This window comes from Rhamphochromis longiceps, linkage group LG3 (assembly GCF_057381845.1).
Source record: "Rhamphochromis longiceps isolate RC_006_pf linkage group LG3, R_longiceps_female_GT1.1, whole genome shotgun sequence".
In the NCBI taxonomy this organism is placed as follows: domain Eukaryota; kingdom Metazoa; phylum Chordata; class Actinopteri; order Cichliformes; family Cichlidae; genus Rhamphochromis; species Rhamphochromis longiceps.
The window spans coordinates 45936108-45953111 of record NC_140559.1 but is presented as its reverse complement, the minus strand read 5'-3'; the positions used below and the strand labels follow the sequence as shown (position 1 = coordinate 45953111).

Here is a 17004-nt window from a genome sequence, read left to right as displayed (position 1 = left end):
CTTATTATAGTAAGTGATAGTAAGTGTATGACTGATAATTGAACAGAAATAAGTATGTTTAAATTAAAATTAAAATAAAAAGTAGTCACTTAGTAGTCACTCTCCAAAAAAATAAAACACACACACACAGTGTACTGAGCATTTTGCTTTATTGCAATCCTTTTTGGGTTGGAACACACTTCTGACTTTAGCTTTCTTCCGGCGTTCTGAAGGAAAAACCTCCCATCCTCTCCACTCCAGCTTCACTAAAAGCAGTAGAGAGCTTCTCAGTGCCATCACCACCACCTGTTCTCTCACCTGCCTGGCGCCTCTTAAACTCACGGACACCCCTCCTCTGCAGCTGAGCCAGGGGCCACACATCTGTCACATTTTGTGAAATGAAATTTTTTTTTTTTACCTCAAACATGCATTGTGAACATTTTTTTTAACCTTTTTGTATTGTTTTTGTGACCCATCTTTTTTTTATTTGCAGCCAACAACACATTTAAACAGCATAAGTTGACCCAAAGTGCTTCAGCGACAGGCACATTTACATTTCAGGTTTTACAACAAACAAAAAAAACAACAACAAACCCAGTTTCAAAATACACGAAAAGCTGAAAGGTGCGTTTTGTTGTGTTAACTAATAATTGTGGGGGAAAATAAACTAGTGATTTTGTGGTCACTAAGTGTGTTTAAAGCTTGCAAACTGATGATGATTCATCTCATAAATCATGACACATCAGTAGTTATTGGTATCGGCATTTTAAAAAATGTGCAATCAGGCACGGCATCACTTAAGGCGGCAACGAACGCGGAAGTGTCGGTGAGTGAGTGCTCTCGCTCCAGCTCGACTCTCTGTCGGGGACACTACAGGGCGTATCCGCTCTCTGAGAATCAGGAAACACGTTGATATTCGCTGCAACTCTCCGCTTTATTTTGATCAGTGTAATCGCTCCGTAGTGCTGACCGTCAGCGGCTGCCTAGAACATCGACACCGACACCAGCCTGCTGGATATCAGCCCAGCGATGAGCAACACGACCGCTTCTGACGGTTGGTTTCTGAGCTTTCTATAACTTGTGTGGGGATGAAACCGTGTTTCACCGCTGCAGTTCATGGTATATGGTACATATATTGCGAAAAGACCTCTGTAGTTTTCCATGTCGTGACATTGATGTCAGCCTTCCTGGAAAACGAACTTGTTAAGCCCGCGTGTAAAGTTTCAGGAGGATATTGCGCACCTACATCAGATGCGCTGCAAGGCAGAGGAAAAGGAAAAGTTAGTAGAGTCTCGTTAGAGGCTTTGGGAAAACTATTGCTTTTGAATAATCAGACACACCTTATTAAGCTTTATTTAGTTATAATGACTTACATGCTGTCCCATTGTCACAGAAAGACTGTTAAACTTTGGGTTTGAGCGATTGAAATATGTTTTTGCAGGTTTGTGGTATTTCGGCATCATTACGGCGCTTGCAAAGTTAACGTGTTATGTTAAGTTAACTCTTTGTATTACTTGACCTATTCTGCTTTTTAATATAATAGCTCTTTCAAGATGTAAGGGGGCGATCGTGGCTCAAGAGTTCGTCTTGTAATTGGAAGGTTGCCGGTTCGAGCCCCGGCTCCGACAGTCTCGGTCCTTGGGCAAGACACTTCACCCGCTGCCTACTGGTGGTGGTCAGAGGGCCCGGTGGCGCCAGTATCCGGCAGCCTCTGTCAGTGCGCCCCAGGGCGGCTGTGGCTACAATGTAGCTTGCCATCACCAGTGTGTGAATGGGTGGATGACTGTGTATAGTGTAAAGCTTTGGGGTCCTTAGGACCAAGTAAAGCGCTATACATTTACCATTTAAATGTACTCACTGTTTGTCCTGCTGCAGATTTTCCATCACAAAACTCAAAGCCGACTGAATAACCTGTAAGATTAAACTGAGTACTGATAAACTGAGTGTGCAGTTGAATATTTGCTCATCAGATAAGGACTCTTCGAGCTATGTTAATAACGGTTTCACAATGTCAGATCACGCTTTACTGTTTCCCGTGAGAAAATGTTTATTTATTTCTTCTTCTGGTATAAAACAGAAAAGCATGAGTTTTGTGGTTTACTGTAATAATCAGCAGATTAAGAAATATTAACCATAAATGTCAGCTGCTTCTCCAAAAGTGCATCAAGTTTAATTTTATGTCAGAATGTCTGTGCCTAAATGTGTGAAGGTTGCTTTAAAAGCTCAAAAGCAGAGCCAGGCTCATCCTGGATGTTTGAGGGCTGAGATCAACACTGAACTGCCATCAGTGCGACGCCGTCACATCTAAATAAACCGAAGCAATTATTGTTGGATTATTTTCTGTAAAAACAAAAGAGTATTCGGGGCAAATATAAATCATTGTTGCAAAAGGGATGGGTGCTTTCAGAGTTTCTAAGCAGCATATAAAGACATTACATTCGCTTAAATAATTTGCACGTAGTAAAATGTTTGTGCATGTTGGCAATATTTCCCCTCTGTGTTGTGATCAGTGTTGGAGTCATTACTACACAAAATGCTTTTTCTTTTTAAAAAAATAGCGCAGTACCTTACTTAATTTCTCCCAGGACAAAGTCTATAAATGTATTACTCCTTAGATTACTTTCATGTTTCGCCATAAAATAACCTGAAAAGCATTATGCACAATTACCACTAACATAAATCCCTATGCTAACGAGGACACACTCTTTCTCTTAGTACTTAGGTATGAGCACAAAGCCGACAACAAAAAGGAAAAATGAAAACGAGCACAGAGACTTCAAAGTGATCTCCATGGTGATTCTACCTTAGAAACATAGACGGGTAGAAATAGATGCCTGACTGCTCATCAGTTTGTTACCTGTTGAAGTTCATGGTCTGGCTGCTGGGCAGCGGTCGGCTTTTACTCGACTTTTGCTCTGGGTTTTTGGCTAGCTTAGCATTAGCATGCTATCTGTGCAAGGTGCTTGCAAAGAGCTGATTTTGTATTAACAGCATAATGCAGCTGTTTCTGTCTTGGATGTTTGCACTATAAAATTACTCTGTCCTCCTTTTATGCAACAAAATATAAATGTCCATATGCACGCTGCAGACTGTGCCCCGATTTTCCTCGAATCAATAGGCAGGCAAACTTACAATTCCAAGGAACTGAGCTACTGGAATCAGAATCAGAAAGGGTTTTATTGCCAAATGTTGAGCAGGTTTACAACATTAGGAAATTGCTGTGGTGCTTAGTGTAAACATACTGTCATAAACGCTTAAATAGATATAAGAATAAGAATTAAAAGTGCTAAGTAGATAGAAATTGGCTCTCTGTAAGAACTGGTTCTCAGTTTCCATCTCTACCCGTAATATTGGGCAACATAGGAAGACATCTCATTTGGTTAACCAAAGCTGTTTAGAAAAATTGGTAATAGTTCATTAAACAAAATTTAAAAAAAAAAATAGATTGATAAATACCTTTCTACCTGTGGGAAATTTCAGTGAATATCAGTGTTTGGGTTTGTGCCCATGACTGAGATGGTTACCACGCCTTCCAGAAAGACCAGAAAGTCCAGGTGGGAGCTTTGCAGCAAGCAGGAGTGCTTAGTTAGTAGGTTGTCCCTAGATCAATGTGCAGCTGCTTCTCTGAACTTTATCCGAATTTGTTAGCATATACCAATAATCTGTGCTTTTAAAATGGATCTCTGTTGTTATATGCTTGCTGACTTCACCCCTCTGAAGTTGCCTTACATAAGTGTGGCGCTGACCGCCTGATTGAAGCTTTGTTCGGGCTTGCAGTCACAGCCACAAGGAGGGTTCAGTTACAGTAGACAGTTTTTATTCTTTTTGTTCCACATCATTTATAGTTTTTGACGTTAGATGAAAACACACAAAACGGCACAAAACCCTGATACAAATCAGATGTGCAGTTCACTATCCTCCAACACTGTGTACAACCATGAAGCTCCTTATTTACAGTGTCAGAGACTAGATGTGAGTAGGAAGAAAACAGCTGATCTGTCTTACATAAACCTTTATGTATAATCTTTAAAATATTGACTGTTTGACTGCAACAGCTTCTGAGGCATTTCCTTAGACAGATAATGAGCTTGGGTTTTTGTTTTTGTCACTTTATGTCTTCACAATCTGATCTGTGCATTTCATTATGCTAACTCTGATAGTATTCTGTTTTTATATGAGGATCGATGGAGATGAATAACTTATAAGCAGTGATTATTGCGATGCCTGTTGAACGACAGAGTACTGTAGTGTCAGTCTCGCTCATTTAGTTCCAGCCGATGTCTTCATAACCTTTAAAAAGTGGGGACTATTTCCATCTTTCCATGAGAGGTCTGTGGCTTGAAGAAGGCCAAAGCTCATTCAATTAGACCCACTCATCCAGTCCCTTAATTTGGAGACAGGAAAACACTCGTATCACATGTGTTTGTTTATGTGTGAGTGTGCAGTAATCCTTTCCTAATTACCAGGCAGAATGTAAACTCACTCCAGTTTCAGCTGGACACTCAGGCAGTCACTGGTGTGTGAGTCTGAGAGTGGTTCCCAGTTTAGTCGAGCAAACTCCCCCAAAGCGATTCAAAGAAAAGAAAAGTTTGTCTCAAAAGCTAGAAGGAAAAAACGAAACTGGACTTTTTTTTTTTTAGGTTTTTGAAGATGTTTCACCTCTCACCCAAGAGGTTTCTTTATTTCTTTTTTTTTTTCTTCTTTAACTGAACTTGATTTAATTAATCATTTGTGTCCTCACATGAGCCAGGGTGTGCAAACAAAAGCGTGGGTAATCACCACCAGAGGTTTGGAGTGAAACCATTGTGACACCTTGCTCCACATAGATTGCCTTCTTTACTCCTCTTTCACACCGTTGGTCTTCTCGGGCTAAAATGTGAACACTGGCAAACTCAAACGTGTGACCTTTACCCTTTAGGTGCAGGTGTACAGTGTTGAGTACACCTGAGAGTTGAGTGTTGTCCTGTCGAGGTGGCTCTTCTCGCTGTCAGCCACAGAGTTTAAACGACCTCTTAGTGATCTTTCAAATTAAAAGTGACTTATAAGTTGTACTACATACATAGCTGGTCTCTAGCCACGTACATCAGAGAAGATTACCCCCCCCCCCCCCCCCCCCCCCCCCCACACACACACACACACACACACACACACACACACACACACACACACACACACACACACACAAATGTCACCACCTGGATTTAACTAAGCAAATACTTAAACCCTTCCACTGGTTTGGAGGTCTAAGTTTGGGTAATGTTATGTTGTTGTGTGCTTGAAAAATGTGGTCAGCTGACTGCCTGAATATACTGAATGACCAAGTTTTTCCGTCAGCCATATTATTGTGGTGTAATTGCCGGGATTCATCGGGCTTAAATTGTGAAAGAGTGGCTCAGGGACAATGAGGCAACCCTCCAGTGTATTTATCGTATCTTCACATGTCAACGAAGAGCATCCTTCAATCCAGCTGGGTAAGCTTGAGCCAAGATGTTGGAAAGAGTGACTTTTGGTCAGCTAGAAGCTTCTTTTTTTTTTTTAAACACTTTGGTGTCAAGGAGTTAGGTGAGGAACAACAAATGCATTTTTTGTGTGTTAAACATTGGGAACTGGTTAAACTTTTTAAAAGTTCAGACTAAGCGGCTCAAATTGTTAACCGCGTCAGCAGCTCACCTTAAAGCTTGACTCTACCTGGCTGCTTTACATTGTTGAAGTTCATCAATACAAGTTGCTAAATTTCATTATCATCTGTCGCTGTCTGGTTGCCACATCGCAGCTCGTCACTTCCTGTGTGGACAGTCATGCATTTTCCTGAGTATGTGGAAATGAGAAGCCACAGTGAACAGAACTGCATCGCATTCAGTTGAAAACCTATTTCCCGTAACTTATCCGAGGGATACATAAAGTTCTGTCTCTTTAATTTCCTGAACAGTAGCAGTACTGTGCTCTTTCTTTATTTTGCTGTGAAAATGGGAAATAGTTTCCACATTTGTTAAAACTTGTACAAACATACATGGTAGGGCTGTGCGATATGACCAAAATCTCATATCCACATAAGACATTTATCGTCCTGACAACGATATAAATCACAAAAATGTAATATTTTTCTGTAAATTCTGTGAATCTCGGGCAAAACAATATATATCAGATGACGATATAAAAACGTCTATCATTTCATTTTACGCTATCGTTTGTTTCGTGGTGTCGTAAAATACACCGTTTACAGCAATATTTTTTTTCATCGTTTTGATGATCACTGTAGTGGCTATATTAATTTCTTAAAGTTCTCTCTTTCTCTTATATTTAATATAACCACACTATGGACGAACAAGAGCCTGTTTTCACGTGTTGTCGTTAGCCACAACGACGGTAACACCATCGCATGGCTCCGCTGTCCACTTGTTTGTGACAGTCCCAAAACGTCGGCTGCATCCTCCGGAGGCCGCATTTGAAGGCCGATTACGTCACAGCCGTACACACGAAGGCTGTCGATAAATGATAAATGTCTTATACCGGGATATGAGATTTTGGTGAAATTGTGTGTGTGTGTGCTAAGTTGTCTCTTATGTGTAGACACAACACTGAGTCATCTGTTGAGTTAAGGTGACCTTTTAATACTTGAATGATTTACAGGTCAGTGTTAAGTGGTTTAATAAACAAGCGTTCCTCTTAAAATGATGGATGATGGACTGAAAATGCAGCCAATGTCCAAAGAAAAAGAGTAAGTAACCATGTTTATGGTCTCAGGCGATTATGTCCATGCATGTCAGTAACTCAGGACCGAAACCTAGTGAGGAATCATTACATATGGTGCATTTTTATTTACTCCAATAAACGTATGAGACTATTTAGGAAAACCAAATGAATCAATTTGAGTGCAATCTGTGGAATTTCCCCCATTGAAAGAGAGGATATTTAAAAGTTAATGTACAACGTTGTGCTCCTTACTCATTGTGTTTTCACGAAATCCTGTGGACTTCTGAATACAATGAATCATCAAACATAGACAAAGTGCAAAGAGGAAGCGATGTGGAGTAAACGTCATTAGACTGAAAGGGCACCGAATCCACAGGAATAAATAGCAACAGAAGGCTGATTATTGCATGTGGTCGCCTGCCGTAAATATTTCCCTGTAGCTGGCATCCAATAGTGTGAATATCCATAAATGGCATGAAAAGTGCTTTAATAATGTGCTTTTTCGCAATCTGATATTTATTGAGGTGTTTGAATTCTTGGTTGAGTCAATATATAAAGTAAATACTTGTTAAAAACCCAATCATGACATCAGAAATGGGAGATTTGGATAGAGTTTGATTGGTGCATGCTGATTGCATTGTGTTTGCAATCAGGACAGGAGAGTGAACAGGTGGAAGGAGCAGGGAAAATTAAGAGTGCAGCACACTGATGAGACACGAAAACAGCTGGAAAATTGAGGAAGAGGTGAGCATCAATAAAAGGCAAGACAAAAGTGACTCGGCAGGAGCTGCGATAGCAGGGTTGGTAAAGTTTAAAAATTAAACTAACACGTCAGCATAAAGTCTGGGATACTCTGAGTGCTTCATAGACACGGTTTTAATGTTTTTCTCAAGGTTTAGTCCCTGCTGCTTAACAACAAAGCTGAAGAACTCAAAAAGACATCATTAAATGTCTCTTTAGACTCTTTCTCTCCTAGGGAGCTTTCTTAACTAACTTCAATCATTTCTTCCTGTAATGATCCACGTGTCTCTTAGGCTGTTCAACAAAGTCTTGCTATTAATTAATGCTACAATATTACATACAATAGAGTTATCTCTATCAGCAGAGTGTGCTCCATAGACTTCCAAGGTGGCTGCAATTACAGCACTACTTTAAAGTCTGTCATGGATCCACCTGTTTTAGTGGATGTTCACAAGCCGAACAAGGGTCAGCGATCAGATGACATGCACTTTACATTTCCACCCATGTGATGGTGTTGCACACAAAGGGTCAGATTACTAACTGAATGTAGCTGAGTGCTTTAAATCTTGCAGCCGTCTCCGATTCCCTAGCTTACACTTTTTAATGCCCAGTTGCCAAGAAGTGACTCACAGAGTTTGACGTTAAAACGAAAAACTAAAATGAAACTAAAAATCAGCCCATGTGATTAGCAGGGCTCAAAGAATGCAGCGACAGCCAGCGTGCTGCTCTTTTGTACAAATGACCCCAATTTAATGGCCTGTTCTTGGTCTCTCGTTGCCCTCCACATCTGCACCATTAATCATGAAAATTGAATATGTTTTGGTCTGCACAGCGGTTGGATAAAAGGAGAAACTTTTAGATATCAGCTTGGGTTCTTGGAAATGGTTATCACTGCTGATATTTTATCAGTAATTTAAAAAAAAAAAGCTCACAAAACTGCAACTTTAGTCAAGAACGAAAAGAAAACAACCTCTTCGTTCAACAGAAAATCCAAAAAGTCCAAATGTTTCTTAGAAGTTGTAGCTGGAAACTAATGTAACCGCCGCCCCGCTGTTGTTGCCGTTTAAATTCATTTTGTTAATCCCCTTCTGTGAAGTGCTCATGTCTCTAGCTTTAGTTTGTAGTTCTCTCTCTTTTATAGGAGCTCCACCACAGCACCAGCTGTGGTTACAGAAAAGATGTCTGGCTCCAATTCAGAAACTCCTCAGTGACCCCGTTCAAGCCATTTGCTAGTCTCCAGTCTTATTTTATTTTAAAACAGTCATCTAATTGGCCCGTGATTACTTCTGAGTCATTTTAGAGGCGCACAGGACCGTGCTGTTCCAACAGTGTGGTTGTCACTGTTATTGCAAGCTCATAGACATGCAACTTTTGGTAACAGGCTGGTCAGTCAGCAGACAATGATCAGTGTGTTCAGGTTTGGGCACCAGGGAACTGGGACAATGGAGGAGCACTAATGTGTTTATGCATCGGGTGCACATAAGCTAGTATTTAGATACATGTCTCCGCGCGTGGTGCTGTTCTATAGTTCGTGCAGATTAGCTGTCGTGCTGCCCTCTCTGTCTGCGTCTCTCTATCAGACCCACCCCGAGTCTCTTTGTGCTGTGCACACACAGACCTGAGCAGACAAAAGCTCTCTTGTTTGTAGAGCTGGAATGCGTCATGTGGTACCTCACCTTTGAACTTTGACCTGATCGAGATGTTTGGTTCAAAATGTAATATTTCATAGTATCATCTGATTTATTCACACTTACGCTTTTTTTTGTTTGTGTTTTTACATTCAAACATTTACAGTTTTAGTCATTTTACAGTTTTACAAAAGTTGTGTTCTGAAAATATTGGCATCAGTAGCATTATTGACACTTCATATTTCCTCCATGGCTTAAAATGGGGAGTGGAGTAGTTAAGGTGGTGATATTACTTTACTGTAATAGGCCTAGGTTGCTGGGGTTGCCCCATGATGCAGTGAGCATTTCTTTTTCACTCTCTGTTGTATTATACACCAGTATTGCAGTTATTCATTACTCAACTGTGGCTCTGTCACGCATAGTGTGTCTTTTGTCCTGTTCTTCTCTGTGCTCGCTTCCCCCTCCCATCAACCCCAACCGGTTGTGGCAGATGGCTGTCCCTTCCTGAGCCTAGTTTTGCCGGAGGTTTCTTACTGCTTGCTCATAGGGGGTGATGTGACCGCCGGTGTTTCTATCTATTATTGTAGCGTCTTTACCTTTACGATATAATAAAAACCTTGAAGTGACTGCTGTTGTAAACTGGTGCTATATAAGCTGAGTTGAGTTGAATTGAAGGGACTTGTTTTGTACTTGCAACAGCAAATCTAATGGAAGTCAGGTTAAAAGTTATTTTGCTCATGGTGTGTTTTATTTATCATAATTAGCGGTGACACCATGGGTGCAGTGGGTGGCTGGTTTGATGAGCATCCCTGCTGTCACAGATTAGTGCAAGCAGTCCTCTGTTGACCGTGCAGCGTAAATACAATGAATTATGATTTTTAAGCAATTTTTTTCCCCATGAGCTTTCCCATATGGAAAAGATATATATAAATCTTATAAAGTTTGTATCTGTCTTGTGTGAAACTTGTATGAAAAGCATATAAGAGTGAAAACAGATATAAGATCCCTTGAAAAATTATATAATGAAACTCATTAAAACTCATGAAAGTGGCCACTTTCATGAGTAAATCATATAAGTTTTTACTATTTCTTTTCCATATGGGTTGGGTGAGCTTATAAGTTCATTCGGTGGAAGAGTCATCACTTGCTATCATGTGAATACTACAGTAAAAACTTACTTAGATCAGGTAAACATTAACACTGTTTACCTGCTTTAAGTACAGGCCTACCACCACTAAGGTAAATGTTACTGTTTGAGGAAATGTGGTATCTTTGTGTCTTTTAACAAAGTAATTAAGTAATGGATACACAACTAAATGACAGATAGGTGCCTGTTTTTCACAATCTACTTTAGAAATGTTTGTTTTTTACAATAAGTCCACAGTTTTGGGAAAAAGGACTTTTTTTTTTTTGTGAAGAACAAAAACTTTCTGTTTTATAATTACTTGAAAATCTGGGCATCGAGCTACCAGCGCATCTTCTTAAATTTTGCACATTTATTTCTTACAATTTAAATGTAAGAAATACATGTGCAAGGCCTGCTGACAGGTTTCCTTGATTTACTGCAGCAATATTTCTTTGTCATGTAGAAAAACGGAGACATTCTGTTGAAAGTGCACTTCTTTTTTTCTGATATGGAGACGTCTCAGGGTTTGAATGTGTAGTAAACTGGTTTGGCCCAGTTGAGATCAAAGTAGGCTGTGTGTTGCCCATGATGTAAAGTGAGTTTGACATCCCTGGATGACAGTGGCAAGACCTCCTGAATTTTTTTTTTTATCTTCAAAATATATTTTTGTTGTTTTAATTGAAAGTACAGGATTTGGAGCCCAGGAGATGTTTATTGTACCCAATCCAATAATCTGGACTTTAGACCCCCGGGTAGGCAGGTAGGAGTGGGAGCAGAGGCAGATTGAGCTAAAATGGTGAGATGTTTGTGGTCCTTGCGTCTGCTTTCTGCTGTCGTCTGTCTGATGATGTAACCGCCCGCTACGCCCAGGTTGGGTTACATCTGTTATGTTTAACATGCATTAAAGTCACCTTAAATAAAACATGTGACTGACTGCTATCACAGTTTATGGGACCCTTGTAAAGCTGGTTTACAGGAGTGCCTGCTCTCCTCCCTCACTCAGAAATAAATCAATAAAAGGGGAAAAAAACCAGTCGAAGACAGAAACTAAAAACCTTGGAAAACATTCCCAGTGTTCTTCACAGCTTTTTTATTTTTGAAGTTTGTGCCTGCTTCCTAAATGCGTGCTCAAAGTTGTAAATGCGTCAAGTTCATGTTGCAGCTGATAACATTTGAATCCCATCAGCTGTTCGGCTCACCCTTCATGTGTTCTCCTCACACCCTTTGTAGAGATCAGGTTGCAGTGAAAGGTGCTGTGAGGACAAGGGTTTTGTTTTTCTGCGCCGCCTTACAAACATGTATTGAATTACTGCTTTTTTTTTTTTTTTTCTTTTTTAATTTTAATTGTTTCTCATCCTCTAGCTGGTGACAGTGCTGGAACGAGCGGCGGGACCAATCCGTACTACATCGCCTTTGTGCTGGTGCCTATTCTCTTCCTTCTGGGCCTGCTCGGTGTGGTGATCTGTCATGTGCTGAAAAGGAAGGGCTACCGGTGCACCACAGACCATGATGACGAGGAGGAGTGTAAGGAAGAGGTCAAAGATCCCGAGCTGGGCGGAGGTAAGGTTTCAGAGATTCTGGGAGGTCATTGGAGGTTCTGAGAAATTTGACAGTATCGTTGGATTTATGTTTTTATTGAGTCTAAGGCTTAAATCATCCATCGCCTATATACAATACAAGCCAAAGATTATCCCACAGCCAGGCTCATATTAATCCAAGTGGACGTGTCGTTGTGTTGCTGATGTGTCTTCTCAGAAAAAAAGGGCCTTTTTTTCTTCTTTAAATAAGGCAAGCCAAGGTAACCCCAGTTCATTGTCAAAGATAGGACCGGTTAAATTAAAACAAGCCTTACAGATTCAATTTAGTTTTGACCCAGTTTTAACAGGAAGAAACCTCCAGCAAAACCAGTCTCAGCGAGGGCCTCGATCATTTGGCAGATGCGGGGAAAACGAGGGGGAAAAAGAGAAGACAAAAGAGAGCGCAGGGAGACGGGACAAAACCCAGACTGAGGGAGACAGAGGGCAAAAATGTAATGATATGTTGCAGCGATGCATAAACACGCGGGCAGTTTGAAGAGGTTGATGGAGGAGTACCGCTCGGTGTGTCACGTGAAGTCCCGCAGCGGACCGAGCCTGTCGCAGCATAACAAAGGGAGGCTTCTGATTCAGCCCTGACTGTCAGTTTTATCAAAGAAGAAAGTTTCAAGCCTAATCTTAAATGTAGAGATTGTGTCTGTCTCCCAAATTCAAAACTGGGACCTGGCTTCACAGTTTCAGTAGCAGAACATGACTATGATGCAGATCCAGGCGTACCCGGCCTCCTGCAGGCAGTGTCAGTGTTGTCGGTCCTTTAGCTTAGCCTCTGCACAACCGAGAAAACAATGAAATCAGTTCTCTTCACCCACTGTCTCTGTTTCCCCTTTCTTTTGTTTTAAACATTTGTCATCTTTTTGGACCCCGCTGACGCTCCATTTCCAGCTTGAGACTGTGATTCAGGTCTCATGACATGTTGAGCTGGCAGCGCGATTAGAGCTGAGAGGCTCAATTGTGTGCATTGTTTACCTCAAATCCCTTACTCATCCAACGTCCACATGATTCGAGGCACTGCGTAAATACGCATTGCTCGTCATAAATACTATCGTTAACTGTTTCATAATCTAAAGGATTTAAAGTATTTATGATCACGCCTGTCCACGTCTCAGTAAATCATCTGCGATGCTGTCGCACAGCAGATGATTTTTTTTTTTTTTTTTTTTTTTTTTTTTGCACGAGTTTCCAAATTAGTCATCGGCCCATGTGATCTTTTCCATTTGCCTGTCATGTGGTAATAAGACGTCTAGAAGGCAGAAATCACCTTCGTTCTGGTGCTTTCAACCCTAGACTACATTCCTGAATCTAATTACCTTGTGTGTGTTACTTAACGTAGACGCAGGCGGTGGCGTGTGACGTGAATGGCATCTCAAAGCAATAGCATTTCAAGCTCTTCCTGTATAACAGACAAACAGACTGAACTTTACGTTATTCGGTGTTTATGCGTTCAGAAGATGAAATAGACAAACGTGAGCTTAGGAATGCTCTTTTGGAGGTTGGGGTGCATTTTTAGAAGGGCTGTCATTTTATTTGGAAGCAGGAAAGCAGAAACCAGGAAGACTTTTAGCATTCCCTTCATCCATTCATGTGGAGTTCAGTGAGGTGAAACGTAATTACTGTGGGATTTGTGTGCGCACTTCACTCAGTTTCCCTCCTTCTACATCTGCCGTGCCTGCTCGTCTGTCGTTCTAGTAATTCTTGAGCGCATATGTGAAATCTCTGCAATCACCCTGGCTCTGTCGCAGGCATGAGAAATGTTATGGAAAGAATAAGCTGTTTACGCTGCGCTGTCCAACTTCCTGCCATCACGCAATGCACCGCACGCCAGTGTTTTCCCTTACATATGATGTCCCCACCATTCCCATTAATCTTTCCAGTTAACTGTGTGAATTACAACTCAGTTTCTTATGTCAAGAGCTGGTATTGGAAAGTACAGGCGTGAAGCGGGTTTCGCTCATTGAGTAAGTGCAAACTCCTGCTGCTGGCAGCACAATAGTCATGAGTCCATTAGGGTTTTTCCCGGCCATCTATTTGTTTGTGTGTGTTTGTTTCTTCAAAAAGCCCTACCCTATCGTACGTTAGAACAAAAACACAACACTGCTTTGTGTTGCGGCCTCGCTCGGTCAGTCAGTCAAGCGTTCCCTTTTTTTCCTCCTCAGTGTCAGGTTTCCTGCTCGCAGTCAGCCTCTGCATACCAGAGGATTCCAATTTACGTTTATCAGTAGCGAGGAAAAACTGAGGAAGCAATCAAAAGGAAACTCCAGGAAGTGCCTCACAGGGGTGTGTGCTGACCAGTGGATTTGTTCTGCATAGTTGAATGATTACTGCGACGAATTTGCAATATTATAGAAATCTGACAATTTCCTTTTGAGAAATGGCAGGAAGTAACGTCCGGGGACGGCGTGAGCGAGGGACAGTCATTGATTCTTCCTGGCAATAATCACTCAAAAGGAACATTTTAGCTCTGTGTGTGATCGATAAACATCTGCCACAGAAGCGTTATAGTTGTGCTAAAACATATTTCTGATGTCAACAATGGATCAAAGTGCGATACGGTATAAGGGCCACAAAAAATCCACTGTGAATTTTCCCCGTCCCTTTAGCTGTACGGAGGCTTTTAGCATCAGCTCGGCTTTACTTTGCTGTTTTGAATGCTCCTTTTCCTTTAAGGCCACCTTCCCCTTTAAGCAGACTTTCTTCTTCTTTTTTCTTCTTCTTCTTCTTCTTCTTACAAACGTAAAGCTTTATTCCTGAGAAGTTATAGAAATCCACTAACTTCTCTCTGTGCCATCCTGTAAAGCCAAGAATAGAAGAACATGCATGAAGAGAGTATTTTTACTAAAGTCTGCGCTTCTAATTCTCTCTATGCATACTCTACACACAACATTGTAGTGTGTAATGTGTATAGTACAGTAAAGTAAAGGAGAAAGTGACTGGAATTAGTTCAGTGCAGCATGAGCAGGAGACTGCACTGACTGAACTGGTGCTGTGCTTTTACCAGCCTTGATTTGTATATTGCTGACCACTACTTACCCACGATTTAAATACCAGCTTTTATATGAAAATTTACTGAAGCGCCATCTATTTTTTTTATCCTCTGATCCAACTCAAGGATGCCGCCTGCCCCAGCTGTCACTACTCACTTACATGGACCAGTTTCTCTTTTCTGCTCGTCTCCATAATTTTCCTTAAAACTGCTTTGATCGTTTGCTCATACCGAGGCTGCTTGTGGCTAGCTCTGAGCTCTGGATAGCTTTAGCTTCAGCCACGTTGCCTTTGTTAAAATTATGGGTGAGGGTGATTTAAGTGTCCGATTAAGATTAGGATTTTCACTTTGGAGATTTTTTCCGTTTTCACTGATGTAGAAAACTAAACAGTGGAAATCTGCAGGAGTTGTTTGCTCCTCAGTGCCTGGCATAGTTGTGTGAGGCTGACTTTCTTTCAACATGTATCATGTTTCTGTAGCGGGCGACCCTTCAGCTCAGTGCTTAATAATACTGATGTTTCTATTCGTGTGTGTTTGTTTTTCCAGAGCTCAATGACACCTTCAGTGACTACAATGACACGGTTGGACAGATTGTCCACTACATCATGAAAAATGAAGGTATGTATTCAAGGCTTTGTGTTTGTTTTTTACATAAGAGCACCTGTCATTTCTGGTTGAAGGTGTGAACCTGTGACTTCAGGGAAATGGCCCCTGTTTGTCCTCCTTCCCTGAAGCGATTACAGCTGGCATTATTGTTTGGTACATTGTCACACGCTACTCGGGAAGGAAGTCAGTTGTGGACTCTGAGCCGTGCGTGTTTTCTCAGACGAGTCTGGCTCAGAAATGAAGCTTTTAGTGGAAGTTCACATTCAGGACAACGGCAGAAGAATCTGAGACCATTTGTTATGACGTAGGGGTTTTCACGCTTTTGAGTACAAGTCACACGAGTGTTTCATCTGCGATTTCATCCCATTCCTTCCCTTTGGAGGAAGCTAAATTCATGATAAATCACTGCAAACGCTTTGTAGCGTGTTATCCTCTGTAATCCTTTGTTGAGCCGCGTTCAAACGCGGCAGCAGCAGAGACGAGGATCGATGGCAGCATTGTGCGAAACACAAACCAGCTTGATTTGTGGCATCGTAGGTCTTTACTGACAGTGTGGATTGTTTTCCACAGCACCAATAAACTTCCCATAACTGTAAAGCGATGTTGAATTTAAAGAAGGGTAACAGCTGTCTGTGACTTGACTCCTTAAGAGAGGATGCTTTCGTGTAATAGAAGACGCCCTGTTCCACTTGTTCACCCCCACCAAAGTCAAATATGCACATTTTTTTTCCACTGGCCTGCAGAGCAGTTTATCCATCTTGATTATTTAGTTTTGAGTTGCTCCGGTTTTGTAAATACTGGCTGTAGATGTTTGCCTGCTTGTGAATAAAATGAAACTAAATTGCAGGAGCACTTTGCGTTGTTGTGCTCAAGAAAACAGCATCTCTTCAAGAAGTCACGACCCCATTACTCAGGAAAAAAGAAATGCACAAGGTAGCGATAGCATTATTTTCCTTTTTTTGGACTGAGCAGTGTTTCCATCCTGTCACAGCTTGAGCCTCGTTTCACAGGTAGATGGACGCTTTCTTGTGCACAGTGACATGACTGGTGAAAGACAGCAGTTCCTATATATTTAGTAACCAGGTCATGGCTTCTGCAAGGAGACATTGCTGCAAGAAAGGTGTCATTTAGTTCCATTATGTTCAAGAGAAGACAGCTGATGGCTCCAAAACTTGGCATCTCACACCGATCTATGGATGGCAACTAGCACCACAGGGCAAAGGAACAAAAATGTTTTGGGGTTGTTTGGGTTTTTTTTTCACGATATGGTCTTTTTAAAAAGTTGAAAAAATGCAGATGACTCAGTCTAAAGTTCAGTTTTAGGTCATTTTTAATCTGGAACTTTTCAAACGAAATATTTACTTCATAGGTTTTCTATTTTTTTTTCTCTCCTGCTACAAACAGACCGGCTGAGACATTTATTTGCCGTTAGCTCTGATCAGCATTTTAAGAATTAGTGCCACTTCTGTGTTAAACACCTATCTCTTGCAGCGGAGGAGGACAAAAGGATTTATTCAAGTCTTTTTGCGGAGCCCAGTCTGAGTTCAGGATATATGTCTGTACAAACTAAGAGTCAAAACAGGCTTTTAAATGCTAAGGCAGAGAATTATACTGAGGCAGGAGAGGAAAGAGAAGAAAGAGACGGTTATACTTTGA

The 17004-nt window shown here is 41.2% G+C and overlaps 1 protein-coding gene across 2 annotated transcripts in view; it reads left to right on the top strand.

Annotated features, from left to right (window-relative positions):
- Positions 1–776: 776 nt before the first annotated feature.
- Positions 777–17004, top strand: part of rell1 (RELT like 1) — a 33527-nt gene continuing 17299 nt past the window's right edge. The window contains exons 1-3 of one of the 2 annotated variants that reach the window (XM_085399762.1): positions 777–1033; positions 11530–11727; positions 15289–15360. In XM_085399762.1, the coding sequence (XP_085255888.1) occupies positions 1009–1033; positions 11530–11727; positions 15289–15360 (295 nt within the window). In that variant the 5' untranslated portion in view covers positions 777–1008. The remainder of the gene's footprint in view (positions 1034–11529; positions 11728–15288; positions 15361–17004) is intronic. The other variant, XM_085399761.1, reaches the window with a different exon arrangement.